General features: G+C 48.5%; 1 protein-coding gene across 1 annotated transcript in view; it reads right to left on the bottom strand.

The window, feature by feature from the left end:
* Positions 1-579: 579 nt before the first annotated feature.
* PYROXD2 (pyridine nucleotide-disulphide oxidoreductase domain 2) overlaps positions 580-17,427 on the bottom strand; it is an 83,218-nt gene continuing 66,370 nt past the window's right edge. The window contains exon 16 of the mRNA XM_072129918.1: positions 580-716. Coding sequence (XP_071986019.1) covers positions 643-716 — 74 coding nt within the window. The 3' untranslated portion in view covers positions 580-642. The remainder of the gene's footprint in view (positions 717-17,427) is intronic.

Here is a 17,427-nt window from a genome sequence, read left to right as displayed (position 1 = left end):
GGACGTGAGGATTAGCTCTAAACAGGTCTATCCTCACGTCCCGTCCATTTCTAGGTAGATTCGTGGTGGTAGGTTCCCTTTAAGAAGTGTCCGCACCACATTTGTGTCGCACGTGACAGTCTTGTGTCGCGGCTGCACTATCCTTAACACGACACAAGTTTCTGGACCGTGCGCCACATTTATCATGCAAAGTCGCACGGCCCATGTTAAAGATCCAAAAAAAGTGGTGCACTCTTTCAGTACTCTGCCGTATGGCGTCACAGGTCTGTGAATGTAGCCTAAAAAAAATTGCATTTCCATTTTCCTTTATGAGAAACAAACTGATCTGCATAAATAATACAGGGTTAAATTCCTCACAATTCCGATTTCCATTCTCATTTTCCATTACCAGACTCCAAACACACAAGAACCACACCAGAATCAGAACATTTTCAGGAGGAATAACAGAGGAATTGTGCAATGCTGCGTTCCCTTCTATGGTACACCAGCGGACTATGTGGACCCCCTTAGATCTAGGTCTGTAAATGGTGAGAAATGTTACCTGCAAATAGGTAAAAGGCAAAACAGGAAAACATCACATGATATTAGAGCATTTACTTTTATTTGTCAATGTAACAAGAGAATCTAGAAATTTCCGGGATATTAAGCCCGGAGCTTGAGATCTTGTAAAGCGGTTAAAGCTGCATTTCTTCCGGATGCGCCCATAACCCCTCCACCTGTAAGAGAAGACATCATGTATCAGGTAATAGCGCGCCACCATGTGCATTCTTATTATATACCCCGCTACCTTCCCAATTACAGGCCTTTCCCCCCCCCAGACGTATAGAGCGAGTATACATCAGTGTGATGCCTCCTTCATAGGGATATCTGCTCCCCACTTATAGTCACACGTGGGGACAATATTACTTATAGGGACATTGTGGGGATGTTATTACTTATAGGGACACACGTGGGGACAATATTACTTATAGGCACACGTGGGGACAATATTACTTATAGGCACACGTGGGGACAATATTACTTATAGGCACACGTGGGGACAATATTACTTATAGGGACACACGTGGGGACAATATTACTTATAGGTACATTGTGGGGATGTTATTACTTATAGGCACACGTGGGGACAATATTACTTATAGGGACACACGTGGGGACAATATTACTTATAGGGAAACTGTGGGGATGTTATTACTTATAGGGACACATGTGGGGACAATATTACTTATAGGGACATTGTGGGGATGTTATTACTTATAGGGACACTGTTGGACACTATTAAAGGACTCAAGTGGGGACACCATTACTTATAAGTACACATTTGGGGACACTATTGCTTATTGGTGCACAAATGGAGTCAGACTAACTTAACTATGGACACCATAACTCATAGGGACACAAGTGGGGAGACTATTACTCATAGGGACACAAGTGGGGAGACTATTACTCATAGGGACACAAGTGGGGAGACTATTACTCATATAGGGACACAAGTGGGGAGACTATTACACATAGGGACAAAAAGTGGGGGGACCATTACTCATAGGGACACAAGTGGGGGGACCATTACTCATAGGGACACAAGTGGGGGACTATTACTCATAGGGACACAAGTGGGGGACTATTACTCATAGGGACACAAGTGGGGAGACTATTACTCCTATGGACACAAGTGGGGGGACTATTACTCATATAGGGACACAAGTGGGGAGACTATTACTCATATAGGGACACAAGTGGGGAGACTATTACTCATAGGGACACAAGTGGGGGGACTATTACTCCTATGGACACAAGTGGGGGGACTATTACTCATATAGGGACACAGGTGGGGAGACTATTACTCATATAGGGACACAAGTGGGGAGACTATTACTCATAGGGACACAAGTGGGGGGACTATTACTCATAGGGACACAAGTGGGGGGACTATTACTCATAGGGACACAAGTGGGGAGACTATTACTCATATAGGGACACAAGTGGGGGGACTATTAATCATAGGGACACAAGTGGGGGGACTATTACTCCTATGGACACAAGTGGGGGGACTATTACTCATAGGGACACAAGTGGGGGGACTATTACTCCTATGGACACAAGTGGGGAGACTATTACTCATATAGGGACACAAGTGGGGGGACTATTACTCATAGGGACACAAGTGGGGGGACTATTACTCATAGGGACACAAGTGGGGGGACTATTAATCATAGGGACACAAGTGGGGGGACTATTACTCATAGGGACACAAGTGGGGGACTATTACTCATAGGGACACAAGTGGGGGGACTATTAATCATAGGGACACAAGTGGGGGCAATATTACTCATAGGGACACAAATGGGGAGACTATTACTCATAGGGACACAATCGAGGACACTATTACTCCTAGGGACCCAAGTGGGAGTACTATTACTCATAGGGACCCAAGTGGGGGTACTATTACTCATAGGGACCCAAGTGGGGGTACTATTAACTGACATTGTGGGGCAGTAATACTTATAGGGCCACACAGGGGTGACAGCCATGAGCTGAGGTCATGCAGGGGGCCTATGAATGCCTGTGTACTGTACTGCGCCAGGGAATATGTTGGCGACATATTCATAAAGCTCACAGCAGACGTAGCTGCCGACTGTGGATTTTCAGATAGAAATCAATATAAATGCAAACATTTCGGTGTAAACATCTTCTTGTACGGCTGCCATAAAGTGTTATTGTAGGACCCATAAAAGAAAATCGTGTCATGTCTGTGATCATTTCCATTTTGGATAGTAATACTTCGCAGTCAAGTCTTCACGCGAGAGCGATTTAAAGTGACACATCATAAAATAATATTATATTGTTAAATCCACTCTTATCCCGGCTTTATGAAGACGGCCATCCGAGAAATGCACAAGCACCAAAAATACCACACATAAAAGTTATCCCTCCTCGGATGGAGCTCGTCAATGTTTACAATCTACGCATCAGTTATTACGACAACTGCGCACCGACATGAGGGTCACGGAGAAACACAGGGATTGAGAAAACACTAACTGGAATATATTCATGCTTCAGTCTCTCGGGTGAAGGTTGTCGAGATCAACTGCGGCAAATACTTAAACATTTTATGGCGGCTGCTCCTAATGGGAATCTCCTCCTTTTCGGTACATTTTTTAAATTTATTTTTATTGCAGTAAAGATGCGAAGCTCCAAATCAACTGAATAGACATCAAATTATACAATACTGACTCTCTGCAGCTGCCACTAGAGGGAGCTAGGGAGATTACTGCATATTCAATACTAACACAGTGGCACATATACTTACCCTGTCCGGAGGAGCTCGCGAAGTACGGAGTGTCTGACGATAATGCATTATGGCGCGATTCACTAGGATTGTGCGTCCCATATCCTGCATGCGTCACTTCCCCGCTCAGGTCCCTGGAGTTCACCTTCTTCTTCCTGGTGCATGTAAGTGCATTGTCCGTGTATAATGCGCTGTGCGGGGAGTCACTAAGATCCTGCTCCCGATATCCTGCATGTGTCGCTTCCCCGCTCAGGTCCCCGGAGTTCACCTTCTTCTTCCTGGTGCATGTAAGTGCATTGTTCGTGTATAATGCGCTGTGCGGGGAGTCACTAAGATCCTGCGCCCGTTATCCTGCATGTGTCGTTTCCCCGCTCAGGTCCCTGGAGTTCACCTTCTTCTTCCTGGTGGTGGTAAGTGTATTGTCCGTGTATAATGCGCTGTGCAGGGAGTCACTAAGATCCTGCGCCCGATATCCTGCATGTGTCACTTCCCCGCTCAGGTCCCCAGAGTTCACCTTCTTCTACCTGGTGCATGTAAGTGCATTGTCCGTGTATAATGCGCTGTGCGGGGAGTCACTAAGATCGTGCGCCCGATATCCTGCATGTGTCGCTTCCCCGCTCAGGTCCCTGGAGTTCACCTTCTTCTTCCTGGTGCATGTAAGTGCATTGTCCGTGTATAATGCGCTGTGCGGGGAGTCACTAAGATCCTGCGCCCGATATCCTGCATGTGTCGCTTCCCCGCTCAGGTCCCTGAAGTTCACCTTCTTCTTCCTGGTGGATGTAAGTGCATTGTCCGTGTATAATGCGCTGTGCGGGGAGTCACTAAGATGGTGTGCCTGATATCCTGCATGTGTCATTTCCCCGCTCAGGTCCCTGGAGTTCACCTTCTTCTTCCTGGTGCATGTAGGTGCATTGTCCGTGTATAATGCGCTGTGCGGGGAGTCACTAAGATCCTGCACCCGATATCCTGCATGTGTCGCTCCCCGCTCAGGTCCCTGGAGTTCACCTTCTTCTTCCTGGTGCATGTAAGTGCATTGTCCGTGTGTAATGCGCTGTGCGGGGAGTCACTAAGATCCTGCGTCCGATTTCCTGCATGTGTCACTTCCCCGCTCAGGTCCCCTGAATTCACCTTCTTCTTCTTGGTGCATGTAAGTGCATTGTCCGTGTATAATGCGCTGTGCGGGGAGTCACTAAGATCCTGCGCCCGATATCCTGCATGTGTCGCTTCCCCGCTCAGGTCCCCGGAGTTCACCTTCTTCTTCCTGGTGCATGTAAGTGCATTGTCCGTGTATAATGCGCTGTGCGGGGAGTCACTAAGATTGTGCCTCCGATATCCTGCATGTGTCACTTCCCCGCTCAGGTCCCCGGAGTTCACCTTCTTCCTGGTGCATGTAAGTGCATTGTCCGTGTATAATGCGCTGTGCGGGGAGTCACTAAGATCGTGCACCTGATATCCTGCATGCGTCACTTCCCCGCTCAGGTCCCTGGAGTTCACCTTCTTCTTCCTGGTGCATGTAAGTGCATTGTCCCTGTATAATGCGCTGTGCGGGGAGTCACTAAGATCCTGCGCCCGTTATCCTGCATGTGTCGTTTCCCCGCTCAGGTCCCTGGAGTTCACCTTCTTCTTCCTGGTGGTGGTAAGTGTATTGTCCGTGTATAATGCGCTGTGCAGGGAGTCAATAAGATCCTGCGCCCGATATCCTGCATGTGTCACTTCCCCGCTCAGGTCCCCAGAGTTCACCTTCTTCTTCCTGGTGCATGTAAGTGCATTGTCCGTGTATAATGCGCTGTGCGGGGAGTCACTAAGATCCTGCGCCCGATATCCTGCATGTGTCACTTCCCCGCTCAGGTCCCCAGAGTTCACCTTCTTCTTCCTAGTGCATGTAAGTGCATTGTCCGTGTATAATGCGCTGTGCGGGGAGTCACTAAGACCCTGCACCCGATATCCTGCATGTGTCACTGCCCCGCTCAGGTCCCAGGAGTTCACTTTCTTCTTCCTGGTGCATGTAAGTGCATTGTCCGTGTATAATGCGCTGTGCGGGGAGTCACTGAGACCCTGCACCCGATATCCTGCATGTGTCGCTTCCCCGCTCAGGTCCCCGGAGTTCACCTTCTTCTTCCTGGTGCATGTAAGTGCATTGTCCGTGTATAATGTGCTGTGCGGGGAGTCACTAAGATCGTGCGCCCGATATCCTGCATGTGTCGTTTCCCCGCTCAGGTCCCCGGAGTTCACCTTCTTCTTCCTGGTGCATGTAAGTGCATTGTCCGTGTGTAATGCGCTGTGCGGGGAGTCACTAAGATCCTGCGCCCGATATCCTGCATGTGTCGCTTCCCCACTCAGGTCCCTGGAGTTCACCTTCTTCTTCCTCGTGGATGTAAGTGCATTGTCCGTGTATAATGCGCTGTGCGGGGAGTCACTAAGATCCTGCGTCCGATTTCCTGCATGTGTCACTTCCCCGCTCAGGTCCCCGGAATTCACCTTCTTCTTCTTGGTGCATGTAAGTGCATTGTCCGTGTATAATGCGCTGTGCGGGGAGTCACTAAGATCCTGCGCCCGATATCCTGCATGTGTCGCTTCCCCGCTCAGGTCCCTGGAGTTCACCTTCTTCTTCCTGGTGTATGTAAGTGCATTGTCCGTGTATAATGCGCTGTGCGGGGAGTCACAAAGATTGTGCGCCCGATATCCTGCATGTGTCGCTTCCCTGCTCAGGTCCCCGGAGTTCACCTTCTTCTTCCTGGTGCATGTAAGTGCATTGTCTGTGTATAATGCGCTGTGCAGGGAGTCACTAAGATCGTCCCCCAATATCCTGCATGTGTCGCTTCCCCGCTCAGGTCCCCGGAGTTCACCTTCTTCTTCCTGGTGCATGTAAGTGCATTGTCCGTGTATAATGCGCTGTGCAGGGAGTCACTAAGATTGTGCACCCGATATCCTGCATGTGTCACTTCCCCGCTCAGGTCCCCAGAGTTCACCTTCTTCTTCCTGGTGCATGTAAGTGCAATGTCCGTGTATAATGCGCTGTGCGGGGAGTCACTAAGATCATGCTCCCGATATCCTGCATGTGTCACTTCCCCGCTCAGGTCCCTGGAGTTCACCTTCTTCTTCCTGGTGCATGTAAGTGCATTGTCTGTGTATAATGCGCTGTGCAGGGAGTCACTAAGATTGTGCACCCGATATCCTGCATGTGTCACTTCCCCGCTCAGGTCCCCAGAGTTCACCTTCTTCTTCCTGGTGCATGTAAGTGCATTGTCCGTGTATAATGCGCTGTGCGGGGAGTCACTAAGATCATGCCCCCGATATCCTGCATGTGTCACTTCCCTGCTCAGGTCCCCGGAGTTCACCTTCTTCTTCCTGGTGCATGTAAGTGCATTGTCCGTGTATAATGCGCTGTACGGGGAGTCACTAAGATCGTGCGCCCGATATCCTGCATGTGACACTTCCCTGCTCAGGTCCCCGGAGTTCACCTTCTTCTTCCTGGTGCATGTAAGTGCATTGTCAGTGTATAATGCGCTGTGCGGGGAGTCACTAAGATCCTGCCCCCGATATCCTGCATGTGTCACTTCCCCGCTCAGGTCCCTGGAGTTCACCTTCTTCTTCCTGGTGTATGTAAGTGCATTGTCCGTGTATAATGCGCTGTGCGGGGAGTCACAAAGATCGTGCGCCCGATATCCTGCATGTGTCGCTTCCCTGCTCAGGTCCCCGGTGTTCACCTTCTTCTTCCTGGTGCATGTAAGTGCATTGTCCGTGTATAATGTGCTGTGCGGGGAGTCACTAAGATTGTGCGCCCGATATCCTGCATGTGTCACTTCCCCGCTCAGGTCCCTGGAGTTCACCTTCTTCTTCCTGGTGCATGTAAGTGCATTGTCTGTGTATAATGCGCTGTGCGGGGAGTCACTAAGATCCTGCCCCCGATATCCTGCATGTGTCACTTCCCCGCTCAGGTCCCTGGAGTTCACCTTCTTCTTCCTGGTGTATGTAAGTGCATTGTCCGTGTATAATGCGCTGTGCGGGGAGTCACAAAGATCGTGCGCCCGATATCCTGCATGTGTCGCTTCCCTGCTCAGGTCCCCGGTGTTCACCTTCTTCTTCCTGGTGCATGTAAGTGCATTGTCTGTGTATAATGCGCTGTGCGGGGAGTCACTAAGATTGTGCGCCCGATATCCTGCATGTGTCACTTCCCCGCTCAGGTCCCTGGAGTTCACCTTCTTCTTCCTGGTGCATGTAAGTGCATTGTCCGTGTATAATGCGCTGTGCGGGGAGTCACTAAGATCGTGCACCCGATATCCTGCATGTGTCGCTTCCCCGCTCAGGTCCCCGGAGTTCACCTTCTTCTTCCTGGTGCATGTAAGTGCATTGTCCGTGTATAATGCGCTGTGCGGGGAGTCACTAAGATCATGCTCCCGATATCCTGCATGTGTCGCTTCCCCGCTCAGGTCCCCGGAGTTCACCTTTTTCCTCCTGGTGCATGTAAGTGCATTGTCCGTGTATAATGCGCTGTACGGGGAGTCACTAAGATCGTGCGCCCGATATCCTGCATGTGTCGCTTCCCCGCTCAGGTCCCCGGAGTTCACCTTCTTCTTCCTGGTGCATGTAAGTGCATTGTCCTTGTATAATGCGCTGTGCGGGGAGTCACTAAGATCATGCTCCCGATATCCTGCATGTGTCACTTCCCCGCTCAGGTCCCTGGAGTTCTCCTTCTTCTTCCTGGTGCATGTAAGTGCATTGTCCGTGTATAATGCGCTGTGCGGGGAGTCACAAAGATCGTGCGCCCGATATCCTGCATGTGTTGCTTCCCTGCTCAGGTCCCCGGAGTTCACCTTCTTCTTCCTGGTGCATGTAAGTGCATTGTCCGTGTATAATGCGCTGTGCGAGGAGTCACAAAGATCCTGCCCCTGATATCCTGCATGTGTCGCTTCCCCGCTCAGGTCCCTGGAGTTCACCTTCTTCTTCCTGGTGCATGTAAGTGCATTGTCCGTGTATAATGCACTGTGCAGGGAGTCACTAAGATCCTGCCCCCGATATCCTGCATGTGTCGCTTCCCCGCTCAGGTCCCTGGAGTTCACCTTCTTCTTCCTGGTGCATGTAAGTGCATTGTCCGTGTATAATGCGCTGTGCGGGGAGTCACAAAGATCGTGCGCCCGATATCCTGCATGTGTTGCTTCCCTGCTCAGGTCCCCGGAGTTCACCTTCTTCTTCCTGGTGCATGTAAGTGCATTGTCCGTGTATAATGCGCTGTGCGAGGAGTCACAAAGATCCTGCCCCTGATATCCTGCATGTGTCGCTTCCCCGCTCAGGTCCCTGGAGTTCACCTTCTTCTTCCTGGTGCATGTAAGTGCATTGTCCGTGTATAATGCACTGTGCAGGGAGTCACTAAGATCCTGCCCCCGATATCCTGCATGTGTCGCTTCCCCGCTCAGGTCCCTGGAGTTCACCTTCTTCTTCCTGGTGCATGTAAGTGCATTGTCCGTGTATAATGCGCTGTGCGGGGAGTCACTAAGATCATGCTCCCGATATCCTGCATGTGTCACTTCCCCGCTCAGGTCCCCGGAGTTCCCCTTCTTCTTCCTGGTGCATGTAAGTGCATTGTCCGTGTATAATGCGCTGTGCGGGGAGTCACTAAGATCGTGCGCCCGATATCCTGCATGTGTCGCTTCCCCGCTCAGGTCCCCGGAGTTCACCTTTTTCCTCCTGGTGCATGTAAGTGCATTGTCCGTGTATAATGCGCTGTACGGGGAGTCACTAAGATCCTGCACCCGATATCCTGCATGTGTCGCTTCCCCGCTCAGGTCCCAGGAGTTCATCCTTCTTCTTCCTGGTGTATGTAAGTGTAATGTCCGTGTATAATGCGCTGTACGGGGAGTCACTAAGATCGTGCGCCCGATATCCTGCATGTGTCGCTTCCCCGCTCAGGTCCCCGGAGTTCACCTTCTTCTTCCTGGTGCATGTAAGTGCATTGTCCTTGTATAATGCGCTGTGCGGGGAGTCACTAAGATCATGCTCCCGATATCCTGCATGTGTCACTTCCCCGCTCAGGTCCCTGGAGTTCTCCTTCTTCTTCCTGGTGCATGTAAGTGCATTGTCCGTGTATAATGCGCTGTGCGGGGAGTCACAAAGATCGTGCGCCCGATATCCTGCATGTGTTGCTTCCCTGCTCAGGTCCCCGGAGTTCACCTTCTTCTTCCTGGTGCATGTAAGTGCATTGTCCGTGTATAATGCGCTGTGCGAGGAGTCACAAAGATCCTGCCCCTGATATCCTGCATGTGTCGCTTCCCCGCTCAGGTCCCTGGAGTTCACCTTCTTCTTCCTGGTGCATGTAAGTGCATTGTCCGTGTATAATGCACTGTGCAGGGAGTCACTAAGATCCTGCCCCCGATATCCTGCATGTGTTGCTTCCCTGCTCAGGTCCCCGGAGTTCACCTTCTTCTTCCTGGTGCATGTAAGTGCATTGTCCGTGTATAATGCGCTGTGCGAGGAGTCACAAAGATCCTGCCCCTGATATCCTGCATGTGTCGCTTCCCCGCTCAGGTCCCTGGAGTTCACCTTCTTCTTCCTGGTGCATGTAAGTGCATTGTCCGTGTATAATGCACTGTGCAGGGAGTCACTAAGATCCTGCCCCCGATATCCTGCATGTGTCGCTTCCCCGCTCAGGTCCCCGGAGTTCACCTTCTTCTTCCTGGTGCATGTAAGTGCATTGTCCGTGTATAATGCGCTGTGCGGGGAGTCACTAAGATCATGCTCCCGATATCCTGCATGTGTCACTTCCCTGCTCAGGTCCCCGGAGTTCACCTTCTTCTTCCTGGTGCATGTAAGTGCATTGTCCGTGTATAATGTGCTGTGCGGGGAGTCATTAAGATTGTGCGTCCGATATCCTGCATGTGTCGCTTCCCCACTCAGGTCCCCGGAGTTCACCTTCTTCTTCCTGGTGCATGTAAGTGCATTGTCCGTGTATAATGCACTGTGCGGGGAGTCACTATGATCCTGCCCCCGATATCCTGCATGTGTCACTTCCCCGCTCAGGTCCCTGGAGTTCACCTTCTTCTTCCTGGTGTATGTAAGTGCATTGTCCGTGTATAATGAGCTGTGTGGGGAGTCACTAAGATCCTGCGCCCGATATCCTGCATGTGTCACTTCCCCGCTCAGGTCCCAGGAGTTCACCTTCTTCTTCCTGGTGCATGTAAGTGCATTGTCCGTGTATAATGAGCTGTGCGGGGAGTCACTAAGATCCTGCGCCCAATATCCTGCATGTGTCACTTCCCCGCTCAGGTCCCTGGAGTTCACCTTCTTCTTCCTGGTGCATGTAAGTCCATTGTCTGTGTATAATGCGCTGTGCGGGGAGTCACTAAGATCGTGCACCCGATATCCTGCATGTGTCGCTTCCCCGCTCAGGTCCCCGGAGTTCACCTTCTTCTTCCTGGTGCATGTAAGTGCATTGTCCGTGTATAATGCGCTGTGCGGGGAGTCACTAAGATCCTGCGTCCGATATCCTGCATGTGTCACTTCCCTGCTCAGGTCCCCGGAGTTCACCTTCTTCCTCCTGGTGCATGTAAGTTCATTGTCCGTGTATAATGCGCTGTACGGGGAGTCACTAAGATCGTGCGCCCGATATCCTGCATGTGTCGCTTCCCCGCTCAGGTCCCCGGAGTTCACCTTCTTCTTCCTGGTGCATGTAAGTGCATTGTCCTTGTATAATGCGCTGTGTGGGGAGTCACTAAGATCATGTGTCCGATATCCTGCATGTGTCGCTTCCCCGCTCAGGTCCCTGGAGTTCACCTTCTTCTTCCTGGTGCATGTAAGTGCATTGTCCGTGTATAATGTGCTGTGCGGGGAGTCACAAAGATCCTGCACCTGATATCCTGCATGTGTCACTTCCCCGCTCAGGTCCCTGGAGTTCTCCTTCTTCTTCCTGGTGCATGTAAGTGCATTGTCCGTGTATAATGCGCTGTGCGGGGAGTCACAAAGATCGTGCGCCCGATATCCTGCATGTGTTGCTTCCCTGCTCAGGTCCCCGGAGTTCACCTTCTTCTTCCTGGTGCATGTAAGTGCATTGTCCGTGTATAATGCGCTGTGCGAGGAGTCACAAAGATCCTGCCCCTGATATCCTGCATGTGTCGCTTCCCCGCTCAGGTCCCTGGAGTTCACCTTCTTCTTCCTGGTGCATGTAAGTGCATTGTCCGTGTATAATGCACTGTGCAGGGAGTCACTAAGATCCTGCCCCCGATATCCTGCATGTGTTGCTTCCCTGCTCAGGTCCCCGGAGTTCACCTTCTTCTTCCTGGTGCATGTAAGTGCATTGTCCGTGTATAATGCGCTGTGCGAGGAGTCACAAAGATCCTGCCCCTGATATCCTGCATGTGTCGCTTCCCCGCTCAGGTCCCTGGAGTTCACCTTCTTCTTCCTGGTGCATGTAAGTGCATTGTCCGTGTATAATGCACTGTGCAGGGAGTCACTAAGATCCTGCCCCCGATATCCTGCATGTGTCGCTTCCCCGCTCAGGTCCCCGGAGTTCACCTTCTTCTTCCTGGTGCATGTAAGTGCATTGTCCGTGTATAATGCGCTGTGCGGGGAGTCACTAAGATCATGCTCCCGATATCCTGCATGTGTCACTTCCCTGCTCAGGTCCCCGGAGTTCACCTTCTTCTTCCTGGTGCATGTAAGTGCATTGTCCGTGTATAATGTGCTGTGCGGGGAGTCATTAAGATTGTGCGTCCGATATCCTGCATGTGTCGCTTCCCCACTCAGGTCCCCGGAGTTCACCTTCTTCTTCCTGGTGCATGTAAGTGCATTGTCCGTGTATAATGCACTGTGCGGGGAGTCACTAAGATCCTGCCCCCGATATCCTGCATGTGTCACTTCCCCGCTCAGGTCCCTGGAGTTCACCTTCTTCTTCCTGGTGTATGTAAGTGCATTGTCCGTGTATAATGAGCTGTGTGGGGAGTCACTAAGATCCTGCGCCCGATATCCTGCATGTGTCACTTCCCCGCTCAGGTCCCAGGAGTTCACCTTCTTCTTCCTGGTGCATGTAAGTGCATTGTCCGTGTATAATGAGCTGTGCGGGGAGTCACTAAGATCCTGCGCCCAATATCCTGCATGTGTCACTTCCCCGCTCAGGTCCCTGGAGTTCACCTTCTTCTTCCTGGTGCATGTAAGTCCATTGTCTGTGTATAATGCGCTGTGCGGGGAGTCACTAAGATCGTGCACCCGATATCCTGCATGTGTCGCTTCCCCGCTCAGGTCCCCGGAGTTCACCTTCTTCTTCCTGGTGCATGTAAGTGCATTGTCCGTGTATAATGCGCTGTGCGGGGAGTCACTAAGATCCTGCGTCCGATATCCTGCATGTGTCACTTCCCTGCTCAGGTCCCCGGAGTTCACCTTCTTCCTCCTGGTGCATGTAAGTTCATTGTCCGTGTATAATGCGCTGTACGGGGAGTCACTAAGATCGTGCGCCCGATATCCTGCATGTGTCGCTTCCCCGCTCAGGTCCCCGGAGTTCACCTTCTTCTTCCTGGTGCATGTAAGTGCATTGTCCTTATATAATGCGCTGTGCGGGGAGTCACTAAGATCATGCTCCCGATATCCTGCATGTGTCACTTCCCCGCTCAGGTCCCTGGAGTTCACCTTCTTCTTCCTGGTGCATGTAAGTGCATTGTCCGTGTATAATGCGCTGTGTGGGGAGTCACTAAGATCATGTGTCCGATATCCTGCATGTGTCGCTTCCCCGCTCAGGTCCCTGGAGTTCACCTTCTTCTTCCTGGTGCATGTAAGTGCATTGTCCGTGTATAATGCGCTGTGCGAGGAGTCACTAAGATCGTGCGCCTGATATCCTGCATGTGTCGCTTCCCGGCTCAGGTCCCTGGAGTTCACCTTCTTCTTTCTGGTGCATGTAAGTGCATTGTCCGTGTATAATGCGCTGTGCGGGGAGTCACTAAGATCCTGCACCCGATATCCTGCATGTAAAAAGACAGTGAAAAACAAAAAAAGGGACAACAAGGAGGACGGCACCTCGCATGATATCGTCGGGGAAGTGAAAAAAGGTAAGTAAAGAGTGTGCTCACCTGTTGAGCACTTGTAAAAGTGCAGTAAGGAAGGAGGGAAATGAGGTATCCACTCCTTAAACGGGTCTCCAATAATGGTGTCTTGAGCAGCTCCCACTTACTCCAATGACCGGTATCCGACGGAAACCGTAATGGTGTGTAAATACAAGAATCAAAAGGTTTTGGAGTATGTGCGGGTGCGCTAACAACCAGATTAGGAGATGAGAGGTATACAATGATCTAATGGTATACAGTAATTGGAAAAAAGATCGGATAAATTATGTGTATTTTAATTTTAATAGATACAGCAGTAAAAGCAATCCAATGGTTACGCGTTTCGGGAGACACTCCCTTCGTCAGACCATAACTAGAACATACAATAAGAAATATACAATAAAAAGTTTAAATAAAATGAAAGAAATAAATAAAATATTTGTTGAAAAGTGATCGGCAAGGTGGAGTATGGGCAAAGGATGTTTGACATACCATATACTAGGTGGTACTATAGAGATAACGTGTACAGGAAGATGTATTAAAGCGGTAAACAAATACAAATGAGGATATATTCAGCTAATCACATAAAGGACAAGTGAATAAATTATATTAAATAAATTATATATAGAGGTTATAATAGATAACAAGGGGTGTAAATGGTATTGAAAATATGTACTTACAAGCTGATTAGATCGATGAGGAAAGGTGCTGCTGCTTGACTCGGGGCTAGTGAGCCAACTGAATTTATGGCGCTCAGGAACGCCGGCGCCTGCGCAGTCGCGAAGCGAAACTGGCGCATGCGCAGAATGGAAAGGCCACTCGCGGTCACGACGGAGGACTGGCGCATGCGCAGTACGGAAGGGACACTGGCAATGAAGATGGATCCTTGTGAAATAGGAAAACGGTTATAAATGTATGCGCCGATGTGCGTCTAAATGTGGGCAAGAAAGGGAGAAGATGATATAAGAGAGATAATTGATATATAAGTGACAACAATTATTATATAACCCACTGGATAGGTTATTTGGGGATGGAGGGGGGGGGGGGGGGGAGGGGGGAAACCACAGGGAGGTAAAAATACCGGAATAGAGTAGATATACAATTTTAAGAACAATTATAAAGTAATAAAATATAATAATACAATTAATACAAGACATAATATGCAGCGAGGGCAATCAAGTAATTAAGTACAAAGGTCACAACAATTGGATGGCAAAATGCATCATAAAATATATCACATATGATATCACAATATATATGACAAACTGCATCATAAAATATATATATCAAAGTTACACAAAAGAAATATACACAATGTCAATAATGGATAAAAACAGTGGTTTAGAATAAAAGTCCATGTGTTATATTTGATCAACTATTAATGAGTATATTAGCAGAAATGGAAGCGGTCAAAAGATGTTTTCTAAGCTTTCATTTAGACCGGCCGGAGCCAGAGTCTGGAGCTTGTAGATCCAGTACATTTCCCGTTTGGTAAGATGGTTATATCTCTGAGGGGTGGACGGGGGAATATATTCAATCGGGGTGATGCTGAAATCCCTATAGTTACGTTGATGATGTTGAGCAGCATGTCTAGATATACTGTGCAAGAGGAAGCCGTTACAGATATTGCATTTTTTAAGACTGTAGATAGCAACAGTTACCTTGATTTTACCAGCAATCACTACAAAAAATGGAAAACAAACATTCCATATGGTCAGTATAAACGAATAAGACGTAACTGCACCACAAATAAAGACTTTGAGGAACAAAGCAAAATTCTAAGTGACAGGTTCAGGGCAAAAGGTTATCCTCCCCCCCTAATCTCCTCAGCACTCACTAAGGCCGGTACTCTGAGCCAAACTGATTGTCTCAAGACGAGAGTAAAAACAACCGAGAATCCGAATAACGATGTCAATTTCATCACCACTTTCTCAGATGACGGGGCAGCAATTAGGAGAGTTCTCAAAAAACATTGGGGCTTACTCCTTCATGACCCTCACCTCAAAAACATTCTGCCAAATAACCCTAAGATCACTTTTAGAAGGTCACGCACCCTGAAAAATATAGTGGCTCCCAGTCGCTTACGCACCACCAAACATAACACCACTTCCTCTTCCTTCTTTCCCAAAATGTTGGGTAGTTACAGGTGCGGCCATAAGTTATGTAAATGCTGCGAAACAATCAGTCACAGAAAAACAACATTTACATCTAACAACTCTGGCGAGACCTTTCAGATTAACAATTTCTTGAATTGTAGCTCTAACTACGTCATCTATCTAATTGAGTGTAGTTGTAAACTGCAATATATCGGTCGGACTATCCAACCACTAAGAGAGCGTTTAAACAAACATAGAAGCAATATCTGTAACGGCTTCCTCTTGCACAGTATATCTAGACATGCTGCTCAACATCATCAACATAACTATAGGGATTTCAGCATCACCCCGATTGAATATATTCCCCCGTCCACCCCTCAGAGATATAACCATCTTACCAAACGGGAAATGTACTGGATCTACAAGCTCCAGACTCTGGCTCCGGCCGGTCTAAATGAAAGCTTAGAAAACATCTTTTGACCGCTTCCATTTCTGCTAATATACTCATTAATAGTTGATCAAATATAACACATGGACTTTTATTCTAAACCACTGTTTTTATCCATTATTGACATTGTGTATATTTCTTTTGTGTAACTTTGATATATATATTTTATGATGCAGTTTGTCATATATATTGTGATATCATATGTGATATATTTTATGATGCATTTTGCCATCCAATTGTTGTGACCTTTGTACTTAATTACTTGATTGCCCTCGCTGCATATTATGTCTTGTATTAATTGTATTATTATATTTTATTACTTTATAATTGTTCTTAAAATTGTATATCTACTCTATTCCGGTATTTTTACCTCCCTGTGGTTTCCCCCCTCCCCCCCCCCCCCTCCATCCCCAAATAACCTATCCAGTGGGTTATATAATAATTGTTGTCACTTATATATCAATTATCTCTCTTATATCATCTTCTCCCTTTCTTGCCCACATTTAGATGCACATCGGCGCATACATTTATAACCGTTTTCCTATTTCACAAGGATCCATCTTCATTGCCAGTGTCCCTTCCGTACTGCGCATGCGCCAGTCCTCCGTCGTGACCGCGAGTGGCCTTTCCATTCTGCGCATGCGCCAGTTTCGCTTCGCGACTGCGCAGGCGCCGGCGTTCCTGAGCGCCATAAATTCAGTTGGCTCACTAGCCCCGAGTCAAGCAGCAGCACCTTTCCTCATCGATCTAATCAGCTTGTAAGTACATATTTTCAATACCATTTACACCCCTTGTTATCTATTATAACCTCTATATATAATTTATTTAATATAATTTATTCACTTGTCCTTTATGTGATTAGCTGAATATATCCTCATTTGTATTTGTTTACCGCTTTAATACATCTTCCTGTACACGTTATCTCTATAGTACCACCTAGTATATGGTATGTCAAACATCCTTTGCCCATACTCTACCTTGCCGATCACTTTTCAACAAATATTTTATTTATTTCTTTCATTTTATTTAAACTTTTTATTGTATATTTCTTATTGTATGTTCTAGTTATGGTCTGACGAAGGGAGTGTCTCCCGAAACGCGTAACCATTGGATTGCTTTTACTGCTGTATCTATTAAAATTAAAATACACATAATTTATCCGATCTTTTTTCCAATTACTGTATACCATTAGATCATTGTATACCTCTCATCTCCTAATCTGGTTGTTAGCGCACCCGCACATACTCCAAAACCTTTTGATTCTTGTATTTAGATATCCTGCATGTGTCACTTCCCTGCTCAGGTCCCCGGAGTTCACCTTCTTCTTCCTGGTGCATGTAAGTGCATTGTCCGTGTATAATGCGCTGTGCGGGGAGTCACTAAGATCCTGCGCCCGATATCCTGCATGTGTCGCTTCCCCGCTCAGGTCCCCGGAGTTCACCTTCTTCTTTCTGGTGCATGTAAGTGCATTGTCCGTGTATAATGCGCTGTGCGCGGAGTCACTAAGATCCTGCGCCCGATATCCTGCATGTGTCGCTTCCCCGCTCAGGTCCCCAGAGTTCACCTTCTTCT

This window comes from Engystomops pustulosus, chromosome 11 (assembly GCF_040894005.1).
Source record: "Engystomops pustulosus chromosome 11, aEngPut4.maternal, whole genome shotgun sequence".
Taxonomy (NCBI): domain Eukaryota; kingdom Metazoa; phylum Chordata; class Amphibia; order Anura; family Leptodactylidae; genus Engystomops; species Engystomops pustulosus.
Note: the sequence above shows the minus strand (reverse complement) of the source record. Positions and strands in the feature narration are given on the sequence as shown.